This window comes from Corvus cornix, chromosome Z (assembly GCF_000738735.6).
Source record: "Corvus cornix cornix isolate S_Up_H32 chromosome Z, ASM73873v5, whole genome shotgun sequence".
Taxonomy (NCBI): domain Eukaryota; kingdom Metazoa; phylum Chordata; class Aves; order Passeriformes; family Corvidae; genus Corvus; species Corvus cornix.
The window spans coordinates 40,913,918-40,938,242 of NC_046357.1; the positions used below are offsets into that span (position 1 = coordinate 40,913,918).

The 24,325-nt window shown below is 39.6% G+C and overlaps 1 protein-coding gene across 5 annotated transcripts in view; it reads right to left on the minus strand.

Annotated features, from left to right (window-relative positions):
- Nucleotides 1-24,325, minus strand: part of VPS13A (vacuolar protein sorting 13 homolog A) — a 109,933-nt gene that overhangs the window by 40,756 nt on the left and 44,852 nt on the right. For all 5 annotated transcript variants that reach the window (XM_039567712.1, XM_039567711.1, XM_039567715.1 and 2 more), the window contains 14 exons: nucleotides 23,856-24,023; nucleotides 22,905-23,212; nucleotides 22,030-22,177; nucleotides 20,997-21,147; nucleotides 11,897-12,021; nucleotides 11,044-11,213; nucleotides 10,232-10,452; nucleotides 8,872-9,104; nucleotides 5,135-5,227; nucleotides 4,307-4,663; nucleotides 3,433-3,534; nucleotides 1,931-2,089; nucleotides 1,553-1,814; nucleotides 535-695 (listed from right to left, as the gene is read on the minus strand). In XM_039567712.1, coding sequence (XP_039423646.1) covers nucleotides 535-695; nucleotides 1,553-1,814; nucleotides 1,931-2,089; nucleotides 3,433-3,534; nucleotides 4,307-4,663; nucleotides 5,135-5,227; nucleotides 8,872-9,104; nucleotides 10,232-10,452; nucleotides 11,044-11,213; nucleotides 11,897-12,021; nucleotides 20,997-21,147; nucleotides 22,030-22,177; nucleotides 22,905-23,212; nucleotides 23,856-24,023 — 2,658 coding nt within the window. The remainder of the gene's footprint in view (nucleotides 1-534; nucleotides 696-1,552; nucleotides 1,815-1,930; nucleotides 2,090-3,432; nucleotides 3,535-4,306; nucleotides 4,664-5,134; nucleotides 5,228-8,871; nucleotides 9,105-10,231; nucleotides 10,453-11,043; nucleotides 11,214-11,896; nucleotides 12,022-20,996; nucleotides 21,148-22,029; nucleotides 22,178-22,904; nucleotides 23,213-23,855; nucleotides 24,024-24,325) is intronic.

Genomic DNA, 24,325 nt, shown 5'->3' on the forward strand with positions numbered 1-24,325 from the left:
AAGAGCACTATCACTATAGAACTGTAATATCTGATTCATCACTGTAGCTGTAAACCACATAATGTCTATCGAAAACACTATTCAATCAAAAGACATATACACTTGAAGGTCTCACTTTTCAACTGACACTGTACTAAATTTTAAATTAACATATCAATGGTACAGGATGAAAGAAACGAAATAACCTTGATTGAAGGATAACTTATGGAACCAAGGTAAGATTAAAAGAAGTTTGATCCCTTCATACAAAGCAAATAGCTCAAGAACAAAATTAGAGCCAGTATTAGTTAACATTACTAATGAATTACCCTGATCCAAAATCTGATTGATGTCTACCTGCATCCAACCCATCTGTCACTTTGAACAAGCTTTTTATTCTTGAAAAATCAAACACAAAGCAAAGTTATATGGACCATTCAGTTAAATTTTTAAAGTATGTTTTTTCAATGTTTATTTGAAGACTACAGGATCATTCATTCATCATCATTTCATTCATTAAAAAATTTAATTAATACATTATGGATATATAATGACCTGAACAGGGGAACGTATAGTTATCGTCTTGCTTCCTTCAACAGTGTCAATTTGGCAGACAATGGACCTTTCAACACCCGATTCCTCGTGTCGCACTTTGTAAATACATCGACCCACTTTTGTCAATGGAATCTTTTCCACAGCAGAATGATTATGCGGACCTAGAATTTGTGAGATGAGACATGAAACACTCAAAAGGAGCATAAAGAAAGAGCTGAAAGACAAAAATGTGCATTCAATAGAATTTTCTGTCATTCAATCTAATAATAAAAAAATGCCCGTCAGATGAAAAAGGGCAAGCAGCACTCTTAATACGCTGCTCTTGCAGTGTTACTAAGGAAACGGCAAAGATTCTTTTTTTGCTACAAGGAAAAGAGCAAATGGGTCCATCACTCAAACATTTAAGTGGGTTTTGCTACTGCAAATAAAATTAGTGCCTCACAGGAAATGTTTACAATGTTTACAATGGCTTATTAACAAGGTACAGCTTTTATATTGTAAAAACAATTCAACTAGTACGTCATATGGTCGAGTTTTAAAAACTGCCAATTGCTACAATAAATCACTTCAAATTGTAAACACAAACACCATTAAAAACAGTTAAATTTTAATTTTAGCTTTAACTGTGGTTTGTTTAAAATTATTTAAAACTTTTTTTTTTAAAAACATCCCTCTTAAGAGTAACTTCTGTAAACACACATATATACAGGAATCAATTCTAAAACAAAAATTATTTTGAGCAGTTGAATTCTGCAATAACATATCAATGCAAACAAATATCTGACTGCAATAAAGATTGTTACATAAATCATTTATCACAGTAGAAAACCTAGGCTGCAAAAATTAAGAAGCATATTTAGCCGTAAAGGCTAAAGCAAGATTTCAAATACTGCCACACATCTAGAAACACTCCTTTCATGTTATGTAGTCCTCCAAAATTTACTGAACTGTACAAGACACTGTATTACACATGATAAATATTTATAAAAACAGGAGATGTATGAACTTTGGAACTTACAGATCTGAATGTAAAATCTCTTCCTACTCAGTGTTGTCATTGCTGTGAACTGGTCACTCTCATTTCTAGTTCTGACAAATTCCATATTTAAACACTCTCTGTCTTCTAAATGAAATAGTTTTGCTCCAAATTCAACATTAAGGACACTGAAGGAATCACTAGGCGAGACTGTGATGGGAAGTCCTAAAGAATTGATTATTACAAAAGGTGCTCGGTCTTTTTTGAAGATGTCTGAAGTTTGACTAGCTGCTTCAGCAAATGCCTAGAAAGCAAAGAATCAATACAAAACCAACATACTGAATAAGACTTCACCAAGATGATCTCTGCAAACATTCATCTAGCAATTCTAACACTGCATAGTTAAGAAATCTTTCTTACCGTGCCCAAGTTACTCAACATTTGCAGTCCTAACTTGGAAAGTGTAATATTGAGCTGGTCTTTTGAGGAAACATTTATTACTGTTTTATATTCTGGAACTTTGTAGGTCTCTTCTTCTTCTTCATCTGATTCATACAGCGCTTTTTTAGCCTTCTTCATCTGAAAGGAGATGTTTAAAGAATTCTCATCTGACCACTCATTCTGTAGAAGAAAGTTTCACCTCAAGACTTTCTATGTCTCCCTTTCCCATACCTATGTCCTGCCATGGTTTTCTTTTTTGTTGTTGTTGTTCATGTTTTTAATTCTCCAATAAAAATGAAAGAGGGAGAGAATAAATAAGACAAGAGACAAATTATATATTTTCAGGAATATATTATTATTATATATATATATATATATATAATATTATATATATTCAGGAAGTCAATGAAATTCCTGTAACAGTAGTTAAATTTATGATTATTCAAAAGTAAAGAAAATATATAGTAACTACTAACATATCCAGTAAATACTGTGTGATAACATTCATCTTAACCTATTAAGTAACACTGTGTAAGAAGTTACATATAATTGATTTCCTAGTGTTAAAACAGTCCCCAAATTTAGTCTTTATATGTTTCCAAATTAAATAACTATTTTGTTTTCATTTGATTGAAAGAAAAAATAAAAAAAATCTGATGGAATACATTTCTCCAGCCTCCAACAGTTCTGGAAATTATGTATTTCTAAATGTTGTATTTCATATCTGGGTGAGAAGACATGAGGTTTTACTCATTATCTTCTACCTTTCTCCTGCATTAGGTCTCGTACCTTTATGGAAAATTGTCAGGGATATTTTTAATAGCAGTTTCTTAAATGCAGTATCCCAGTCCATAATCTTTATCCTTCTGTGAGTATTACTGTAGGAAGTTTTTGATAATAATAGTCCTAAGAAAAGGGCGGGTTTTCTATTCTGAGCAATGTCTCAGGTTAAAAATACTTGAACAGTTTCGAAAAAAGTCAGAAAACAATTAAATAAAACAGTTAAGACAGAAGGAGGAAAAACAAAAGGTACCTCCCATCCATAGATAAAGGCTAGACTATTTCCACGAAAGATGAAAATGAAGTGGTAAGAGCACTATTCCCACAGGACTCTTTGTGCTGCTCAACAGCTATCAGTTTTTCCAATACAATTCTGCTACACCTACTACTGTAGAACAAGAGCAGTGGTTTGTCTTTCCAAAGTCACTGAATGCATCATTAGCATATGGCCTAACAGAAAAACTGATATAAAGCCATTACGATTACCTAGCGCAACGTGAATAAAATTTTGCCACCTGAAAGACAATATTTCACAGATGTGGGAGTCTGGGTATTTCCTTGTCCAAGTTTCATTCACTACTTGTGAAAAAACTCTCAGTAACCAACAAGAAAGAACAAAACTGTTAGATGAAAGGTGGAGAGCATTTGTTTTTTCTAAGGTACTGAAATGCAATATGTGAGTTCAGCTTTGGAAACTATACCTTGATTTCAAGAATCCATGGCTTGAATAAATCAGTCTTCTCAACTTCTAGCGGTTCAAGCAAAGGTTCCCACACGCCAAACATCTCGTTAAAATAATGTACCTATCAAAATCCAGAAAGCAGTTAGGAATTTACATAAAACTTAAATTAAAAATTCTGATTTACAAGTATATTAATTATTTTGGTAATCTAAAATATTCATAATCAGATTGCACTTTCAGCTGCCACCATAAGATGAAACAAACACATTAGAAAAATAAATGAGGCAGTAAAGTCTCTACTGTAAAGTCCCCGGTCCAAAAAAGTGGTAAAAATTGTGCCACTTAAAATATAATTTTGCCTTAAACAGTAGGCACTGGAATTCAAAAGCACTATAAATAAGGAAGAATCTACCTACAACAATCACTGAATTTTATGTCACTAATTTGCAAATATGAGTCAGTTTGGGTGTTTTATGAACAATACTTGAACTACTTTGTATTTTATAGAAACAACACATGATATATTCTATTGCAATTTTAATTTAAGATTATTAGAGAGTTTTAGCCCGTTGCCATTCCAACATTTAATACTGATGCAACAGGTTCTGATGCAAGTTCTTTAGGAACTTGCAAAGAGCGTAAATGTGAGGCTGCATAACACCAATTACTGTGCCATTAATTATCATTACATCTGAGGCATTAGATTTTCATTTTAATTTAACTATCTTAACACCTCATTCCGATCGTGCTCCCACAACACATACCTGTAGGAGTTTAGTCATCAAATATGAGGGTTATTTTTCTTTTCTTGTCTAAATAACGTGTATATAACATTTAGACAGTGGGATTTAGCATCCCGAAAAACTCTGGTTTCTTTATGTAGGATTCCTCACCTCTAGCTCAAGATGAGAATGCAGGTTGATTAGAGTACTCCAGTTCTTGACTTCTCCAGCAAATGAGGACTTGGCTAAAAGCATTGGTACTGTTCTGTGCCCAACTCCAGCTTCAAGTGTTAGAAAAACAGATTCTATATTAATTTTCAATGACTCTCCTGTAGGAACCAGTTCAGTGGTTGGATTTTTATCTTCATTTTCATTTGTCTCTTCAAGAAACCACATTTTCAGATTTTTTATATCTTTCTTATTCCACAAGTCAGGAGGAATTTGACTAATCTCTTCTTCTGTTGTTTCTGCAGTTTGATAAAGGGCTGACGTAATAGTAATTACTGTGTTTATGATTATTGGTGAAACCTACAAATAAGAAATTGGAATAACTGGAAATGAGAATCTAGTACAGAAACAGCTACTTTCAGACACAAAAGTATAATGAGTATGTTACAATAACAAAACACTTGAGTTTTCTACAGGGCTCTCTTGTTTGAAAATAATTCCCTTCCACAAGCTGTAGTTCGATCTTTTCAGATTTTCAGCCCCTACCTTATTTCCAGATGGAAGCTTTCTAAACTACATCATTCAATGATCTATCTGAGCACTTCAAAACTTATCTCTGCACACCATGCCATTTCATAAAACACAGATTTCAAAGCCGAAGCATAGCGACAGAGTTGTTCATTTTCAATTTTATTTGTTTTGACATGCTTAAACAGGTAGGTGGCCTAATGAAGAACAGGAACAATTCCCCACTTCAGTCATTCCTGAAGCAATTTCATAGCCTGCTGAGTGCGAAGTAGAAAACTAAAAACACAATAGACGTCTACTTACTTCTATTGTTAGAGATTTAATCGTTAGATCAGCTGTCTGTGGATTAGTACCCGATTGTTTCATTTCAAAGAAGAAGTCACAAGGCTGCAATACCTACACAATAAAGTAAAAACACATGTCATATAGAGAAAAAACTATTTTTAAAAACTTACTTTGAAATCATACACATAACAAGTTGTAGTGGTTTGGTCCAAAATACTCATTACTGTTTATCTGCTGTGAGATAAGAATTAGGAGAAATGCAAAGCAGGCACCAAACTTGAAAGAATATAAAGAAGTTTATTAACAGACCTAAAACAGGGAAAAAAAAAAAATTATACCACCTTCAGAACTCTCCTCCTCCCCCCACCTTCCTCCCTTCTCCCACTGACAATGTTCAAAGACAACCCTTAAGATGTTCAGTCTGTTTACCACTTCCATAATAACCTTGTTCAGTCCATTTAGAAAGAGAAGTCTCTTCTTGCTCATGCTATGAAAACATTATCACAACGAGACAGCCGCCCACTTCCAAATATTGTTCAGTCCATTTAGGAAGAGGAGTCTCTCTGCCTGCGTGTGAGTCCTTTCCCCCGACTTGCAGCTTTTCCCGCAACTGCTTTCGAGGGTCCACTCTTGAAGTTTTTTGGGGTACAATTTTAAGGTTGAGCTGTTCAGAAACAAAAACAGAGGCCCTTCTCCTTCCCTAGGAGCAAAGGGTCTTCATCATCTTCATCTTTAGGACTATCCCTGGGAGCATCTCTAGGAACTGAGGTTTTCTCCTTTCCCGTTTGGAGCAGAAGTCCTCACCTGGTTCATCTCTCCCTGTCCAAACTTCTCATGAAATTACAGCTGCGTCAGCATCTGCCTATCTCCACGCAGGTGCTTCTGCTCACAAGTTGAACACTCCACCCCCCATATCTTCATGAAATTACAAGAGGATACTCTGATATATCATAGCTTCACAAGAGAATTTCAGCTTTAAGCATCTCCTCTCTCTCTTCCCTCAGGTTTTCAGCTCTTCACAGCAATAAAAAGGGTTAATCTCACCTCAGCCTTGCAGCTTTGCAGCTGGAATGTTGAATTTTCTTATCGCAGTGGAGAGGGGGAAGAGCCGAGCCGCTCCGGCTGCCCATGGCAAGGCAGTGGGGGGGGGGTTCCACGGCTGGAACAGGTCCATGGCTTCAGGATGGCCGTGGCCCAGCCCGGCCTGGCCCAAGCAGGGCCTGGCCGGGCCCACTGAGCCCTGCTCGGGCCCTGCAGCCACCTGTGCCAGCGCCGGAAACGAGAGAGAGCTTGGAGGGGGAGTTTGCCTATTCTTAAATGTGGATCACAGAGGTGATCACAACTTTAAGTGGCTTAGAGAATTGTCCATATTCAAACTGGCCAGCTGATAGGTTCTATCAGTTCCCAGAGGAAACTGTAAGCACCCCTTAGCAAGGATGTCCCTTCCGGGACTATGCTTGCTAACCTATGACACAAGTACTGAAGAAAACTTACCATTATTTCGTTCTTCAAAATTAAGAGAAACCTGAACACTAAAAACATGTTGAAAGAAAAAAGTATCCAGAATTATCATTAAAGATTGAAATGTCAGCTACAGTAAAACACATTACACTTCAGTAACTCCACTTTTTAGGTAAAGTCTGCAGATGCCTTCAATGCACTGCACCACCATGCCTCTGACTTCTGAGAACCAGTTTTTCAGTTGCAACACAGCAACAACACAGTTACAGTTTTCCTGAATAACAATGTAACTGTTGGAATCACAACCACTCTGTTCCAACTTTGTTTGGTAGTCAGTCCCTGAACGTTTTAACTTGACGAAGTTTACCAAATCAGAGGTATGCTATAAACAAAATCAGTGCTATGCTATTAACAGAGCACTCAGATGTAATTAGACTCTACCTGACACTGTTCAGATATGAAAATTTGCTCTCCAATCCCTATCTAGGATAGTAAGTCTTTCAAAAACTATAATTTCAAACCATATTGATTTTGCAATCTTTTCTGACATCTCTCTCCATGTCTGCATCAGATGCTGGAGGCATAGATATACTCTGAATCAGTTTGACCACACTTTCCCCAAATGAATTTGATCTAACAGAAGCTTTTGTCCACAATATTATTTTATACTGTACTGCTCAAATTACCTTTTTTTCTTACTCTTTATTATATTCAGGAATGAAAAATAACATATTCCTCTTTAGACCAACACACTTGTGAGAAATACACAAAAAAACCCTCATCATTGGTGCTATTTTTAATCTGGAGGTTAGTTTCCCTACTTGGCGTCTGGACAGGGCACTTGTGGATATGGTTTAGGGGTGACTATGGTAGTGCTGGGTTGACAGCTGGACTAAATGATACTGAAGGTCTCTTTAAGTTTTGATAATTTTGTCATCAAAAGGATGAATTCATGTAACCCAATTACTTTACCAGACTAAAATTAAATTGTTTAGAAAACCTGGCTTCAGAGGTTTGCTTACACACGTTTTAAAAAGGAGCAGTTATGCTGCTACCTGCAGGTAAAATCTATTTTTTTTTTTGACTTTTCTCAAGAACTTTCTGAATCTTTCAAGGAAGGTACTGTTTTAAGCACTAAAACCAGTGTCCTATGAAGTTTTTTTTCCCTATCTATAGCACAAGCATCCTGTCAGATTCAGGCCTTTTTCCCTGTTCCTACAGTCTGAGATAAGAGATTCCATCAGAAGATATTCCTGTAAACTTGGGAACAAGGGAAAACTTGGTGTGAAGCCTTTCAATAGCTTTCTACAAAGAAAGTCACATTTATACCATGTTTGTCAACTACAAGAACGGATGTCGAACATCTTTGTATTGTGTTGGGGCTATCAGTGCCAAGTGCATCACTTTCTAAATGACTAGGTTAACATTTTAGTGCAATTAAAGATTGTGTACACCCAAGGAGTAAACTGAGCTGCTATGATTCTACCTGAAATTGAGATGAAGGGGAAGCCCCAGTCCTTTCTGCTTATAGCTTTGATCTTTCCTACACCACTCTGTAAGTAAGCAGGCATTAACAGAGAGCTGAAAACATTTGCTCTTCAAAATTCATCTGTGGTCTGAGGACATGTGTAACTGTTGGATATTTAAATTTTTTCTCTGATGCTAAAATATCATCACAGAGTTAACTGAGGTACAGTCTGCTGTAGAGGCAGAAAAGCTGAAAGAAGCTCCAGGAGTCAATGCACTTCCACCTGGCCAGTAACTAGCAAGTCTGATTTTCTTGCCAAAATATAAACAGGCAGCATTAATATAACAGATCTGTGGACCTTAACATAAAGGAATCGATGCACAACATACAGTAAGTAAACTATTTCATAATATGCACTTCCCATTTTTCTGTGACACTGTTATTCTCTTACATAGTTATTTAATACAAAGTTTTAGACTGACAGCATTCCAAATTTACTATACTGCATTTGAAATAGCATACACTTAAAAAATTCTATTTATTTGGGTTACGTGGGATATGAAAGATAATTAACATTTTACTCCTTGGGGTTCTTCATTGTACCTTGTCATACAAAGCAAACCCCAATGCCATAGATCAAGATGATGCTTTAGGCATATCAGATAAAAGAGAATAAAATCAACAAAACGTTCACCACCAAATTTTACTCATATATCTGTAGTATACATTTTAATGAAGAACATTCCAAAAATACTTGTATTTTAGTAGTGTAACTTACACAGCACCTTTTAAATACACACAAACTCACCGTAGTGAGCAAACTCACCGTAGTAATGTTCCCTTTCCTTTCTTCTGGAAGAAATGGGCATGCTTTCATCTGTATCTCTTTAACAGCAGCTGTCATGTTGTACCTCTCAGGGCTATTTTTAATGAACATCTCACACTGTGTTGTAACCACCAACGCAGGAGCATCACCTCTTGTTAAATCAGCCACAAACACAATCTCCGGGTTTTTAACAACAATGTTCATTTCCATCGTAGATACAGGCTGCACAGGTGCTTCAGAAATATAAATTACATTGGTTTGATTGTTCAAAGATTACATTTCAATTATTTGCTTGTTGTGACTTAATTATTAATATTAATTTATAATTATTATACTTAATAATATTAATTACAGTAGTTATTTAATTCTTGTAACTTACAGGGGAGGCCTAAACTATTTAGGGGTAAGATCTAGCATAACTAGTGTCAGCAAATTTGTAGATCCCTGCAACTGACTTATTTCTTTCTAGGCTCTTCATTGCAGGCACAAAACCAATTAATATCTAATTACTCTCGGGTACAACAAAAGATTCCACAAAGCTTCTCTGTCAAAATGAAAAGGGTAACAGTATCACCACTGTTACTATCTCTGACATTAACAAATTTATCAGCTTCACTCCATACCTACATCTGCCAACTCTGATAAGACTGATGCTGGGCACATTTTCTGCTCTCTGGAGTAGCAAACCCACATTTTTCCACAGGACAATAATGCAGCATTTACTGATGCTTAATGTAACCACTTGCAATAAAAATATACTTTCATATAAGACTTCCTTATCTGTTCGGACTTTGATCATCAGCAAATAATCATAACAGGCCTGGCTGAGAAGAACACAACTACAGTATTTAGGGCACAGGAAAACACCACCAAAAAAGCAGGGACTTGCTTTGGTACACCTGAGGAGAAAAAAAGAGTATTTCCTGCTCGAATGGACCAGTTTTTGATGTCAGGTACTCAATCTAAAAATCTGTTTTCTGATGTAGGAAGAAATGCACATCAGTGGACAAAAGAAATGACAACATTTCTAGGCAGCAATATCAGGCAGGCTGATTCCATGTGTAAGTGCAACACGCTTCATTATTCTTCCCATTTTATTTTAAACATACATTTTTATGTATTTTCTTTGTCTAGTAAGACAAGACTTCACTTGGAAACAAAGACTAAAGGTCATGAATCTATTTCCATGATGCAAAGAAAGCAACATCAATGGTTAGAGGAAGCTGTTCTATACACATAAACATAGGAAATAGCATAAAAAGAGAATTATATTTTTTACATAGTATTACAATTACAACCAAAATTAAGCTGATATTTAAATACAAATTTTAAACTATTTCCAGTATATACTGGTATATACCTTGGTCCTTTAAAGGTAATGACTGTTTGAGATTTCTCTGTGCAGCAGCACTCTCTGCATTAGCCTTTAGGAATATATCTGCTACAGTAATTAGAAACTCCATGCTTGCACAAAGGTATATCTCTTGAGCAATAACATCAAGAATAGTGCCATCTCTCCCCTGTTTGTAGTTTATATCCACCATAACTTTCTTTTCAAATCCATGTTTCATTTCCAGCATTCTGAAAGACAGTTAAGGAGGCATTTAATGTAACAATAAAGAGCCAGCAACAAATACTGAAAAACACTCAAGATTCTCATCCCAGCTGCAATCCATTAACAAGACTGAATTTAAAAAGTAATACTATTGATTTTAAAACACGACCAATAAAAACACTAACACAAATTTTATATAACTTTAAAACTAACTGGAATCCCATACACTGGCAACTAAGGGTGTTCATAATTTTAACAAGTCAAACGAACATAATTCCTCATTTACATATCAGAAGTACTACACTTTACTGAAGTTTGTTACTATTCATGAAACATCATCTCAGTCTTATTTAGCATTTCATTAAAGTGGAAAGAGGAATTGTTTTCTATGTGCATTTATTAGATTAATATTTAAAGTTCAGTTTATTTAATTTTTTGTATCTAGCATTTATATCGGTCTCTCATAAAGATATGTGGAAGAAAAGGCAAGTAAGACACATAAATCCACAGTAACACGTACTTTAAGAACCCCTACACTAAAACAATTGTGGTTTTAACAGAATACTAATAAAATTGAAACATTTCTAATAAACAGTAAATTATGTAAAATTACAGACCTTGGTGTAGCCTTCTGGATTGATGGTCTTTTATCATCTAATGTACAGTTCGCCAGTTTGACTGAAGCATTCATTGAACCATCTGATAACATTTTCAGAGCAGCTGACATCAGAATTAATTTAAACTCTGCAAGCTTCAAAAGGTCATCTCTCTGATCCAAACTGTTAACCTGTTAAATCAAACACGTAGATTTGGTTACAGGTAGCAAAAATAATATATAGGTGTTATATACACAGTTTTATTCTAACTGATAATATTTTCAATAATAATAAATTAAATAAACCCACTACTAATTAAAAAGACAACCCCAATCAACAACATACAAGAGAAAACTTTCAAAGAGCAAAGCTTTACCCTTCTACCATCTTTCTAAAGCAACCTGCCATTAGTGAGAGACCTAAGTTTACAATTAATTACAAACTTCTAGTCAGAAATCTGGTGACAAGTTTTCTAAGTTTAAATCAAGATGAATATAAATGCATTCCTATTGACAAATTTAAGGATCTTTCTCCACAATTTTGTGTACACATCTCTACATGTGACAAATGAATATGTTTCATTCCTCTGCATTTTTTCCAAGCTGTATTTTAAATTAATATAAATTTTCATTAGATTTTTAGTCAGGTGACAGAAGATGCCACACATTATGTGCTACCACTGGTTATTCTATTTCCTGTAATATCGGCCAAACAATTCAGCTAAAATAGCTCTTCCATCATTTCCATCACATTTGTTATTATTGCTAGAACACATTTTCTCTGTCATAAATTAAGCTACTCTTGTTCAGCATTTCCAGGACTCTAGGCAACATGAAAGCTGCTGATTTCTCTTTGTAACCAAAATTATACTTACCTGTTTTGAATTTGGACTATACAACACTAAAGTCAGAGAGTCAAATCTGAAGTCCAGTTTTAGTGTTGTTTTTGTTTTCATAGGTGAATGCAATTCCACCACAGCTGATGTCACAACAGTTACACCTTCCACAAATCAGAAAAATGGTTAGTATTAAGAAAATTACCTGACTGCAAATAAGGAAAAAACCAAAACATCCTCACTTATGACCATAAAGACAGCAACTTCCCTTTTTCTCCACAGGTAAATCCATCTACACTTAGCATGTATGCATCATGCTTTATGTAACTACTTTTGACAAAATCACACAATGTTTGAGAATATAAAACACTCTGCTTACATATTCTAGATGCAGCTTTTACCATCTTCAAAACTTAAATGTACAATTTCCCCTTAATGTTACACAGTACTGTGTGCAAGACTCTTACAAAGAATACAAATTTACTTTAATCCTCATTTGTTTATCTGCCACATTTTTGCTGGTTTTTGCATTTAATAAAGGAATGCAGCAAAAGATCGTTTTCTTAACTTTACTTGCTTTTGTTTTTAGTAGGTCCTGAACAGTCGATGGGCAATAACATGTATTGTTTAGGAACAACTTTCAGGGGTGTCATCATTACAACAGACAAACAGATCTAAATCTGAACAGCAACAAAACCAGCATACACAGGAAAGAGAACTTTCCAAACTTGGGATGTTACCAAATGTAGTCGACAGACCTTTAAGTGCTGCCTTGCATTATGGCCAGGAAAACAAGACAGTCCTTACATTACATGTCATGCTCAAAAGCTCACTACAGTGGTCCAGTTGTTCCTATTCATTATCATTACCATCGGATATAGCTTAAACCACAATGTCAAGATAAGAGATGCACTGGCAGTCAACTGACTGCCTCAGCCAATGAGGCACCTAGCAACAGCAGCAACAACAGCAGCAGTGCCTACAACTGCAGGGCAAATTACCTCAGAGAGCCTGGCAGGGGGTTCCCAGAGTCAGGGAAACCTAAGAGAGGGGAGAGACCTGGCAGGGACTAGAAGCTCTCATAAGTGAGGCCAATATCATGAGGGCCTTGCCAGAGCAACTAAGGGAGATTTAAAGACTCTAGGGAGCATGAGCAACTTGGAGCACAGTGAAAAAGTGGGCAAACAGGACACGGCACATCAGAAGGATGTAACACAGCACTTGCTGCAGCAGTTCATGTAGGAGGGCACAGTGACCATCTCAGCTCTGGAGGAGAGCTCACCTGGTGCTTTACACCTACCCCATGAGAACAGACACAACAGTCATCTCCATAAAGCCAAAAGCCATTGCTTGTAGGAGCACAGCAACCCAGACCGAGCTTCCTCAGAAGCATGCAGCTGTCCAGGGCTGTGGCTGCAGGGAGTGTTTGAGCTTGACATTAGCACCAGAAGGCAGAAGAGACTACATGTGTGTGAAGTGGGACCAGGTGGATGACCTGCTGAGCACGGTGGCTGAGCTTAAAGATGAAGTAGAGAGGCTGAAGAGTATCAGGGGGTGTGACAGAAAAACAGACTGGTGAAAATTCCTGAGAGAAATGCAGGAGATGGAAGCTCAGCACAAGTCAGAGGAACTCCAACACTTGTCATCAGAAGGAGGGGATCTAAAAGACAAGGGGGAAGTGGAAACAGGTCCCTGTTGGGGGCAGCAGGAGAGTCACCTCCCTTGCTTTCACAGGTAACCTTAGGAAGTAAGTAGGAGGATCCAGAACTTGAGGGTGAAGCAACTGATAGTGAAGGTGAAGGTCTACTTTCACTACCTGGAGGGTCGCCCAGAGAAAGTCAGTCAACCAAATGCATCACAATTTCAGGTTAAAAAGAGAGAAAGAAGAGTAATTGTTACAGGTGACTCTCTTCTGAGGGCCCTGCATGCCAGCTGGACCCATCCCACAGGGAAGTCTGCTGCCTCCCTGGGGCTCAGGTAAGAGATACTACTACGAGATGGGATCTGGAGCACAAGTTGTGTTCTCTTCTGTCCTGTCAAGAAAATCATGCAGACGAACACCTTGGTAACACAATTCTGTGTTACCATCAGAATTTTGGTTTTGCTCATCATGGGTAATTTTGTAAAACACTGAGCGTGCTGGCAACAAGCACAGTCGTCCTGTCTCAAAGGAGAAAAAGGATTTTAGCTCAGAAGTTAGCAGGGCTTGTTGAGAGAGCTTTAAACTAGATTTGAAGGGGAACGGGGACAGGGCCAGGCTTGACAGAGATAAGGTGCGGGAAGGGCAGAGCTACAGTGATCACCCAAGCAGCAAAATAAGGCTTAAGAGGGAATATATTCAGCGAGTACAAGCATCCAAAGATGTAACTACAAGACAAGACTATGGGGCATCCCTTTGCACAAATACTTCTATGAAGTGCCTGTACACCAATGCACACAGTATGGAGAACAAACAGGAGAAACAAGAAATGTGTGTGCAGTCAAAGGACTTTGGCATAATTGCAATTACAAAGATGTGGTGGGATAGCTCACAGGACTGGAATATTGTCATGAAGGGCTATATTCTGTTTAGGAGAAACATTCTATGTGAGGATACACCTGGAATGTATCAAGCTCTGTCTTGCAATGGATGATGAGCAAGTCAAAAGCTATGGGTCAGGATAAAAGGGCAGACCAGTAGGGGTGACACTGATGCCATGAAGATTTTTGCCTTTTCTTTTATACCCCTGTTATACCTTTTATACAACTTCTGTATTCTTAGTGCTTTTTCCCTACATTCTTGGACTTACTTGTCAAGCTAAGAGTCTAAACATTTTAGAAGCTTCGTAGCTAGGGATCAGTGTGCCCCAGACCCCAAGGTCCTCTCCAGAACACATTCTGTAAACTAAGATAGAACCATCCAGGGGAAGGCTCCTTGGGGAGGGGGGCTCACTCAAGCCTCTCACTGGGGAATCTTTGATAGATATGCTAATTAGTAAAACCTATAATGTTATACTAGATCTTTTGGGGCATACTGGGCGGGGTGCATTTCAATGCATATGACCTGGACGTGTGCACCTAAGGATCCTTAAAATAAATACCAAGGTAAAATCCCTTTTCCCCTTCTAACCATGTATGACTCTTGATTTTAAGACCAGGAAAAGGCATCAACACTTGTGGGTGTTTGTTACAGGCCATCCGAGCAGGAGAAGGAAGTGGATGAGGCCTTCGACAGGTAGCACAAAGCAGCCTCAGAGTCACGGACACTGGTTCTTGTGGGGAACTTTAACTACCCTGACATCTGCTGCAGAACCAGCACTGTGAAACACAAACAGCCCAGAGGTTCCTGAAAAGCACTGATCACAGCTTCCTGTCATGGACAGTGGAGGATCCCACAAGGAATGTTGTGCTGCCTGACTTCACACTAACAAACAAGGAAGGCCTTGTGGGGGATGTGAGGGTTGGGGCAGCCTTGGCTGGGTAGTGACCGTGAGATTGTGGAGCTCTGTATTGGGCGAGAAGTGAACAGTGCAGGAAGTAAGATTGTAACCATGGACTTAAGGAGAGAGAACTTTAGCAACTTCAGGGAATTTTCTTGCAAGAATCCCATGCGAACAGGCCCTGCAGGGAAGAGGAGTTGACATTCAAGGATCACTTCCTCCAGGCTCAAGAACTAGCATCCCAGTGCAGGCCAGCGAGCAAGAAATCAGGCAAAGGGGCAGGAGATCTCCATGGATGAATAAAGAGCTTCTGCCACTATTCACACATAAGGAGGAAATGCGCAGGAGATGTAAGTGGGGTGAAGCTACTTGGAATGTGTATAGAAAGGTTGTCAGGGTAAGTTGAGACAATGAAGCCCAAGGCCCATCAGGAGTTAGTTCTGGCCAAGGATGTCAAGGACAACAAGAAGGCCCTCTTCAATAACAAAAGTAAAACTAAGGATAACATGGGACCACTGCTAAATGGAGGGGGGTGTTACGATCTGGTTTAAACCCAGAAAAGCAGAGCAAGCTAAGTCTCTGAGCATAAACTGGAAAGAACTTAGAAGGTTCAAAATATTCCCAGAAATGAGATTAAAACTGAATGAGGTTAGATGTTGTTGCCAAAAAATTGATGTGTTTTATTTAATAGTAAAAGAGACAAAGAGAAGGGAAAAGAAAACAAAGAGAGAAAGTAAAAGACGTGTGCGTGGGGGGGTGGGGCAACAGGGAGAGGTGACAGGGGTTAGATGGAAGCAGATCACCCATCCGAGGGTCTCAGTGACATCTCGTTGCTCCCCTCCATCCGCTCTGCTGGTGCTGAGGGTCCCCCGTCGCCGCCGTGGCCACACCGCTACACGCTGCCACACGCCATGTCACACTGCCACACGCCACCACACGCCGCCACACGCCAAAGAGTGCAGAATTCCGTGGATTCATATACACTCTGGGCCAGGTGCCAACGCCCACGTGCCTCCCTTGCAGGGGCCGGCTTGACAGTGTGCCTTGCAACACTGAGGGTCTGTTGCATCATCTCTGGGGCTCTGGTGCTCAGTCTGGGGACCCTTTTGAGGGGGGCCCCTGTGATGGGCCATGTCAGCCCCTCCTGCTGTGGATAAGCTCCCCCCCGCCCCCAGTGAGGACCCCTCAGCTGGGCTCCTCTGCACAGTTGGAGGATGGGCAGTCACTGCACCTCTGACCAGAGGCTTTTCCAAGATACCCAAAGCCTCTCCTCCCTGCCCCCCTTGGTGTGAGGGTCTGTTGAGCCTGGCACCTGATAGCCCTGGGGCTGTGGTCCTCATCTTGGAGGTGTTAAGCCTGTGCTCAGTGAATGTCCCCAGCCCTGAGTTGTTACTTTATCTTATCTTCATCAGCGAGCAGTGTCAGGCCTCAGCCGGGGCCCCATTCAGGGTGTGGTAGTGTTCTCTTCAGCTTTTGTAATACAGTTTTAAAAGTCCTTTAAGAAAATGTTTAAGTCATAAAATATAATATTTCAGTCTCTGACAGGGGGACACTGGTAACAGAGGAAGCAGAGGCATTACTGAATGTCTTCTTTCCATCAGTTTTCACTGACAAGACCAGCCCTCAGGAATCTCTGACCCAGGAGGCCAGAGTAAAGGAATGTTGGAAGGAAGCCTTTCCCTTGGTCAAGAAGGATTGCGTTAGAGAACACCTATGCAATCCTGACATCCACAAGACCATGGGCCCTGATGGGATACATTTATGAGTGCTGAGAGAGCTGATTGCACACAATCATCTTTGAAAGGCTGTGGCAGTTAGGAGTGATGCCTGAGGACTGGAAGGAACTAAATGTCATCCCAGTCTTCAAAAACGGCATGAAACAAGGGACTACCAGCAAGTCAGCCTCACTTCAGTCCCTGCAAACATGATGGAGGGCCTCACTCTGGAAGCCATCTCTTCCATCCCCATGGAAGACAGGAGTAGTCAGCATGGATTCACCTAGGGGGAATCATGCTTGACCAACCTGAATGCCTTCTACAATGAAATAACTACCTGGATGCATGAGGTAAGAGCACTGGATATTGTCTACCTTGACTCGAACAAGGCTTTCAGTAATGCCTCTCACAACATCCTTACAGGCAAACTCAGCAAGCGTTGCCTGGATCAGTGGACAGTGAGGTGGACAGGGCAGAAAGTTATGGACATGAAGTTCCAAATAGAACTTCTTTACTGTGCAGATGACCACACATTGGAACAGATTGCCCAGAGAGGTTGTGAAGTCTCCCTCACTGGAAATTTTCAAGAACTGTTTGCATACAATCCTGTGCCATGTGCTCTGGGATGACCCTGCTTCAGCAGGGAGGTTGGACTAGACGTCCCCCTGTGGTCTCTTCCAACATGACCCATTCTGTGATTCTGTGAGATCCTCTAGACTGATCCAGCCCCCTGATTATTACCCACTTCTGTTTGTACAGGTTGGCAATGATGAGGTTGAGGAAAAAAGTCCTACGACAATTAGAAAGGACTTCAGGATGACTGGTTGAAGGCACAAGAGCATAAGGTGGTGTTTTCCTTGACCCCATCAGTAGCAGGGAAGAATGCTGAAATGAACAGGAGGACCCACCTGATGAACACGTCGCTTAAAGGCTGGTGACATCAGTGGAATTCTGTCTTTTTTTGACCAAGGACGAGTTGATACAATACCAGGACTGCTGGGGACAGATGAGATTCATCTGTCGTGAAGGGAGAAAAAGTATTCTTGCCCATGTTAGCAGGGCTGATTAAAAGGGCTTTAAACCAGACTCAGTTTAGATGGGATTAAGACCAGGCTCACTGAAGATGGGCCTAGGGGTGGGATGCCAGGGTTAGGGGTAAAATCAGTAGCCCAGCTGAAGTGCATCTACACCAATGCACACAGTATAGGTAACAAACAGGAGGAGCTGGAGGCCACTGTGCAGCAGGAAAGCAATGACGGAAATGTGGTGGGACGACCAGAGTGCTGCACTGGATGGCTACAAGCCCTTCAGAAGGGACAGACAAGGAAGGAGAGGTGGTGAGGCGGCTCTGTACATTAGGAAGTGTTTTGACTGTACAGAGCTCAAGGATAGTGATGAGAAGGTTGAGTGCCTATGGGTGGCAATGAGGGGGAAAGCCAAAAAGGCAGGTATCCTGGTGGGAGTCTGATATAGACCACCCAACCAGGATGAGGAGGTGGATGAAGTATTCTATGATCAGCTGGCTGATGTTTCATGATTGTCGTGAAATCATGGGAAATTTTAACCTGCCAGATGTCTGCTGGAAATTCAACACAGTGGAGAGGAGGCAGTCTAGGAGATTCCTGGAGTGTGTGAAGGTAACTTCCCAACACAGCTGGGAAGTGAGCCTACCAGGGGAGCTGCCCTGCTGGATCTGCTGCTTACAAACAGAGAAGGGCTGGTGGGAGACACTGTGGTCAGAGCCATCTTGAGCACAGAGACCATGACACAAGAATTTTCAATAGTCAGGGGTGTCAACAAAACCTTGGACTTCCAAAGTGCAGACTTTGTCCTGTTCAGGACACTGGTTCAGACAGTGCATTGGCAATAAAGCCCTTAAAACCAAAGGGGTCCAAGAAGTCTAGATGTACCTTAAGAAGGAAATCTTATAGGCACAGATCAGACTGTCTCTATGTGCTGGCTTGGCTGAATATGGAGGAACTTAGGGGTAAAAATCAGAGTTTATGACCTTTGAAAGAAGGAGCAGGCAACTGGAAGAAGAGAACAAGGATGTTGTTGAGTCATGTAGAGAGAAAATTAGCAAGGTTAAAATTCACCTAGAACTCAATCTGGTCACTGCTGTGAAGGAAAATAAAAAGTGTTTTTACAAATACATTAACAGCAAAGAGCAGGCAAAGGAAAAATCTCCACCCTTTATTGGATGAGGATGCCACCAAGGATGAGGAAAAGGCTGAGATACTTCAACCCTTCTTCACCTCAGTCTTTAAGAGTAAAAATGATATTCTCTGGGCAACTGGCCCCCTGAGCTCATAGACAGGGTCAGGGAGCAGAAGAGACCTGGAGCAGAAGAGACCTGATGCAATACATGAGGAAGTAATTAGTGACTGCTGTGCCACTTAGACACTCACAAGTCTATGGGACCAGATGGGATTCAGCCTAGAGTGATGATGGAGCTGGCAGAGCAGCTCACCAAGTCACTCACTCTCCATCATTTAACATGAGTCCTGGTTAACTGGAGAGGTCCCAGATGAGTGGAGGTTGGCCAATGTCACACCCATCTACAAAAGAAAGATCCAGGGAACTACAAGCCTGTCAGGCTGGCCTCAGTGCTGGGGAAGGGTAGGGAGCAGAATATCTTGAGTGCAATCACATGGCACAAACTGGACAACTAAGGGATCAGGTCCAGGCAGAATGGTTTCAGAATGGGTTTAGGAAAGGCAGGTCCTGCTTGACCAACCTGATCTCCTTTTTTGACCAGGTGACTCACCGAGTGAAAGAGAGAAAGGCTGTGGATGTTGATTACGTGTATGTTAGGGCAGTCCTTGACACCTTCTCCCACAGAATTATCCTGGAGAAGCTGGCACACCATGGCTTGGACAGGTGCTCTCTTTGCTGGTTAAGAACTGGCTGGATGGTTGGATCTAGAGAGTGGTAGTGAATAGAACTATATCCAGTTGGTGGCCGTCACCAGTGGTGTTCTCCAGGGCTCAGTACTGGGACCAGTTCTGTTTAAAAACTTTATCAAAGATTTGGACAAGGGGATCGAATGCCCCTCAGTCAGTTCACAGGTAACACCAAGTTTGGCACGGGTGTCAATATGCTGGAGGGCTGGAAGGCTCTGCAGGTGAGTCTGGACAGGCTGGATCGATGGGCTGAGGCCAATGGCCAACGGCCAACGGAGGTTCAACAAGGTGAAATGCCATGTGTCCTGCACTTGGATCACAACAACCTCAGGCAGTGCAACAGGCTGGGGGCAAAGTCGCTGGAAAGCTACCCAGGGCAAAAGGACCCTGTAGTGGCTGAACATGAGCCAGCTATGCCCAGGTGGCCAAGAAGGCCAATGTCATCATGGCCTGTATCAAAAATAGTGTGGCCAGCAGGACCAGGGCAGTGATTGTCCCCCTGTACTCCGCCAGTAAGGAAAGTGACACCTCAAATCCTGTTTCAAGTTCTGGGTCCCTCACAAAACAAAGACATCTAGGTCCTGAAGCATATCCAGAGAAGGGAAATGGAACTGGTGAATGGTCTGGAACACAGGTTATACGATGAGTGGTTGAGGGAGCTGGGTGTGTTCAGGCTAGAGAAAAGGAAGCTCAAAGGGACCCTATTGCTCTCTACAACGACTTGAGCAAGATGGGGGGCTGGTCTCTTTTCACAGACAGCTAGTGAGTGACAGGACAAGATGATACAGCCTCAAGCTGAGACAGGGGAGGTTCAGGCTGGACATCAGGAAGAATTTCTGCTCAGGAAGGTGGTGGAGTTACCATCCCTGGAAGTGTTCAAGAAGACTTAGATGTGGCACTTAGTGCTATGGTTTAGTTGACATGGTGGTGTTTGGTCAAAGGTTGCATTTGATGATCTTGGAGGCCTTAATTATCCTGTGACTCTACAATATTGGTATACACAAATGAATCTGGCATCCTTTATAAATGCAATTCCAACAGAAGTAATATCCAGATAGTAATACCTAAAAATGCTAGATGATGTCATTTTAGAAAATATTACCTGCAGAGTGCTGTGAAGTACCATGCGTTTCACTGGAATGACTAGTTGATGCTTTCAATTCTGGCAAAGCTGTTGATGCACCAGAGCTTTCACCTGCATTTTCATTCAGTGTCCTCAGTATTGTGGTAATATCTTCCTGACTAAGAATTAGCTTTAAGAGAGATTGGAATGGAAATCAGAACAACTCTGTTCACATAACTTTTGGTAACTAAAATCTAAGCTTACAAATAAACAGATAAACCAAATTAATCTCATCTGAGTCTCTGTTTAGGACACTAAACATTCTTCTCAAATTCACACAACACCTTGCAGTAATTTCTAGAAATTGGAAGTCAGTCACACATTATTTTGTTCTCATCCACAAAATTTCCCTACCATGTTACAATTTAGAAACCAGAATGTCAGAACACATACATATATACAGTTTGACTTACAGTCAACCAAAATTTTTATCTGCATTTAGTGACAAGGCACTAGTTACTCTACATTAATACTATTAATACTATTAATACTATTAAAAGTTCTATTTCAAAATCTTGCAAGTTGGTTTTCCTCATACACTTCACAACCTTTCTATTTCTTAATGTTAAATTTAAATCATCCTAGGATGAATCCCATCTGGCCTCACAGATTTGTGAGTACGTATGTGGCACAGCAGCTCACTAATTACAATTCAGGCTTGTCATAGGTATAAATTCAGCACTGCTATTGAACAAACCAATAAACCCCAACTTTTCCAATCCTTCATTGAAAGACATTGACAGGTAAAAGCCTAGAACAGCATAACCATTTTTAACTAGCAACAGTAATTCATAGTACAAGGTCTTCCTGGAGTATCACAGATGAAATACAGAGCTTAAACTAGAACAGAAATCTATTAATTTCCTTTTCCCCTATGAAACAACAAAATCTACTCTGTGTCTTGAAATCAAACAATACCTTAACTACTGAGCCTGGACTTTATATAAATAGAGAAAAATGAATCTGTTTTGCACACATATTTTAACAGTTTCTTTCAGAAACGAGTGCTTACATTCATAGGCTTGAGTCGGCCAGATATTTCAATATCGGGAACTTCATTATACCATGCAGCAGCTAAATTTCGTTCAACAGCTACTTCCAGATTGACTGGCTGCAGCAACTGTACTTCAGTTTGCAAAGAATCTTGCTCATAGTAAGACCTGTGAAAAGAAGAAACAATACTCCCAGCTTCAACATATTTCACATTCTAACAAACACATCTCTGTCTTTTCCTCATCTTTTTAAATAATGCTATAAAACTGCCCTTATACTACCCCAAGTAGCTCTAGATAAAGCCTTACTCCACGAACTAGACATCCTCCCTTGGCAGGGAGGAAGTACTGGGCACATATCAGGCATGCAACACACAAACTCTCCCAAGTCAGGACCTCTTACCTGCTCTCCAGTGGAGAGCTATTCCTTTTTTCCTCAGTACTCTTCAACAGTGTTTGAAAAGCCCCTTCCCTTCCCTCTCCCCTCATGAATCCCCTGCACCAAGGACCATTTTCAAACAGCTCTTTATGGCTAACTCAGTACCTTTGCTGCTATGCATAGCTTGAAAACCCCATCAAAATAGTCTAATACAAATAGGTGTATAACCTGTCCCAAAGTAATGAATAATGCATAAATATATAGTAATACACAATTTACCCTAAACAAACATTTGCTTCAAACATTCTTCTATTTAAAGGTGTGTAGATTGCTCTTTTCCTAAGACATACATTTTCATTGCTTTAAAAAAACACTAGTTTGCTGTTATATTCCAAGATAATAGTGTATCTGTCAATCACCAACCATAAACTAATTATTTAACAACTCCTCAAAGCTCTATAACTGAAGAATACCAAAAGGATTTAATGGATTTTAAAAATATCGACACTACATTACCTGTATAACTTCAGTTCACTCAATTTCACCGTCATAGAGTCAATAACAGGTGGGAGATTATACCGTGTTTTTGTTTTAGCAATAAAGAATTGGTTCTTCACAGTGATCAGACCAAGATCAGCCACCAGGACATTTGCAGACATTGCTGACTGAGGAACTATCACAACAGGTGCTTTGATATTGATATCTAGTGCCAAACGGGAACTACGCTCTGCTAACTCTTTTACACCTGTAGCTGCTTTCTCTGCTGCTTGAACAGTTGCCTCAGTAAGAGCTTCCTTGGCAGCTTGAAAGTTATTTATAAAAGCCTAGGAAAAGAATACAGGTCTCAGGAATTAATTATTAAGAATTACAGTACTTCAAAACCACTATGAATCATAGTTATTTAAACAGCAAAGCATCCTAAGATGTTATTTTTGCTATATACTTTGTCCAGATTCTTTAATAGGATAATCTTCCCTCAAATATGACAAATAATGCATACATAAAAATAAATTGCTATCCTAAATATTTGGAAAATTAGACAGTAAGAGCAATGACCTTGTAACATGACTTGTAGGAATTACGTTTTATTTAATCATACAAGCAGCAAAAGATTGATTCACTTAGCAAAATTTATGGAAAGGGCATTAATTTTCAGGGTTACTTACTTATATTTCAGTGTTAAAAATAATGAATGGATGTATACTTAACAGCTGTCACAAATCATCTAAGAAAACCAGTATTATTAATGACAGCAAACCTTTTTGCTTACTCATCTGCTCCACAGTAAAAAGCACATGTAGAGGAAAAATAAATAGCCCAACCATCAATCCCAGTAAAGTTTTTACAATAGTATATCGGAGCTCTTACACAAATGGATAACACCCCATATGGAACACTCTTATCCTTTTCTTGCTCTGACAACTTCATCTATATGCTAAAAAACAGTATCTGGAAAATTTAACTTACCAAAATAGACGAAACAAACTTTTTGACAAAAACTACTTGAATACACCCAACAGTTAGGTAAATACGATTGTCAACAACATCCATGTTTGTGTATGCAATGCCATCTGTAGCATTCACATATGATACCATTCTGAAGTTGAAGACTTCTTTTTCTGTGATGTAAAGAGCCTTAAGAAGAAAAAAAATAGTATCTCTACTGTAGAACCTTACATACTGGAGAAACTTAACGTCAAAACAAAACGCAGTACCTCACACCACTAAGACATTTTTACTTCAAATATCTCAACAATATATGAAAATAAAAAAAGGAATTAAAAAAATCCATTGATAGCTGAAAATATTCAGTTGACGTGTCAGCTTGAATAATTCTCTTCGCTAAAGTCAACAGAGTAAGAGGCACAATGAGCAGCTGAATATCACAGTTGCACAAATTAATATCAGCCTAATAATTACTGGTTGTGGGAGCAAAA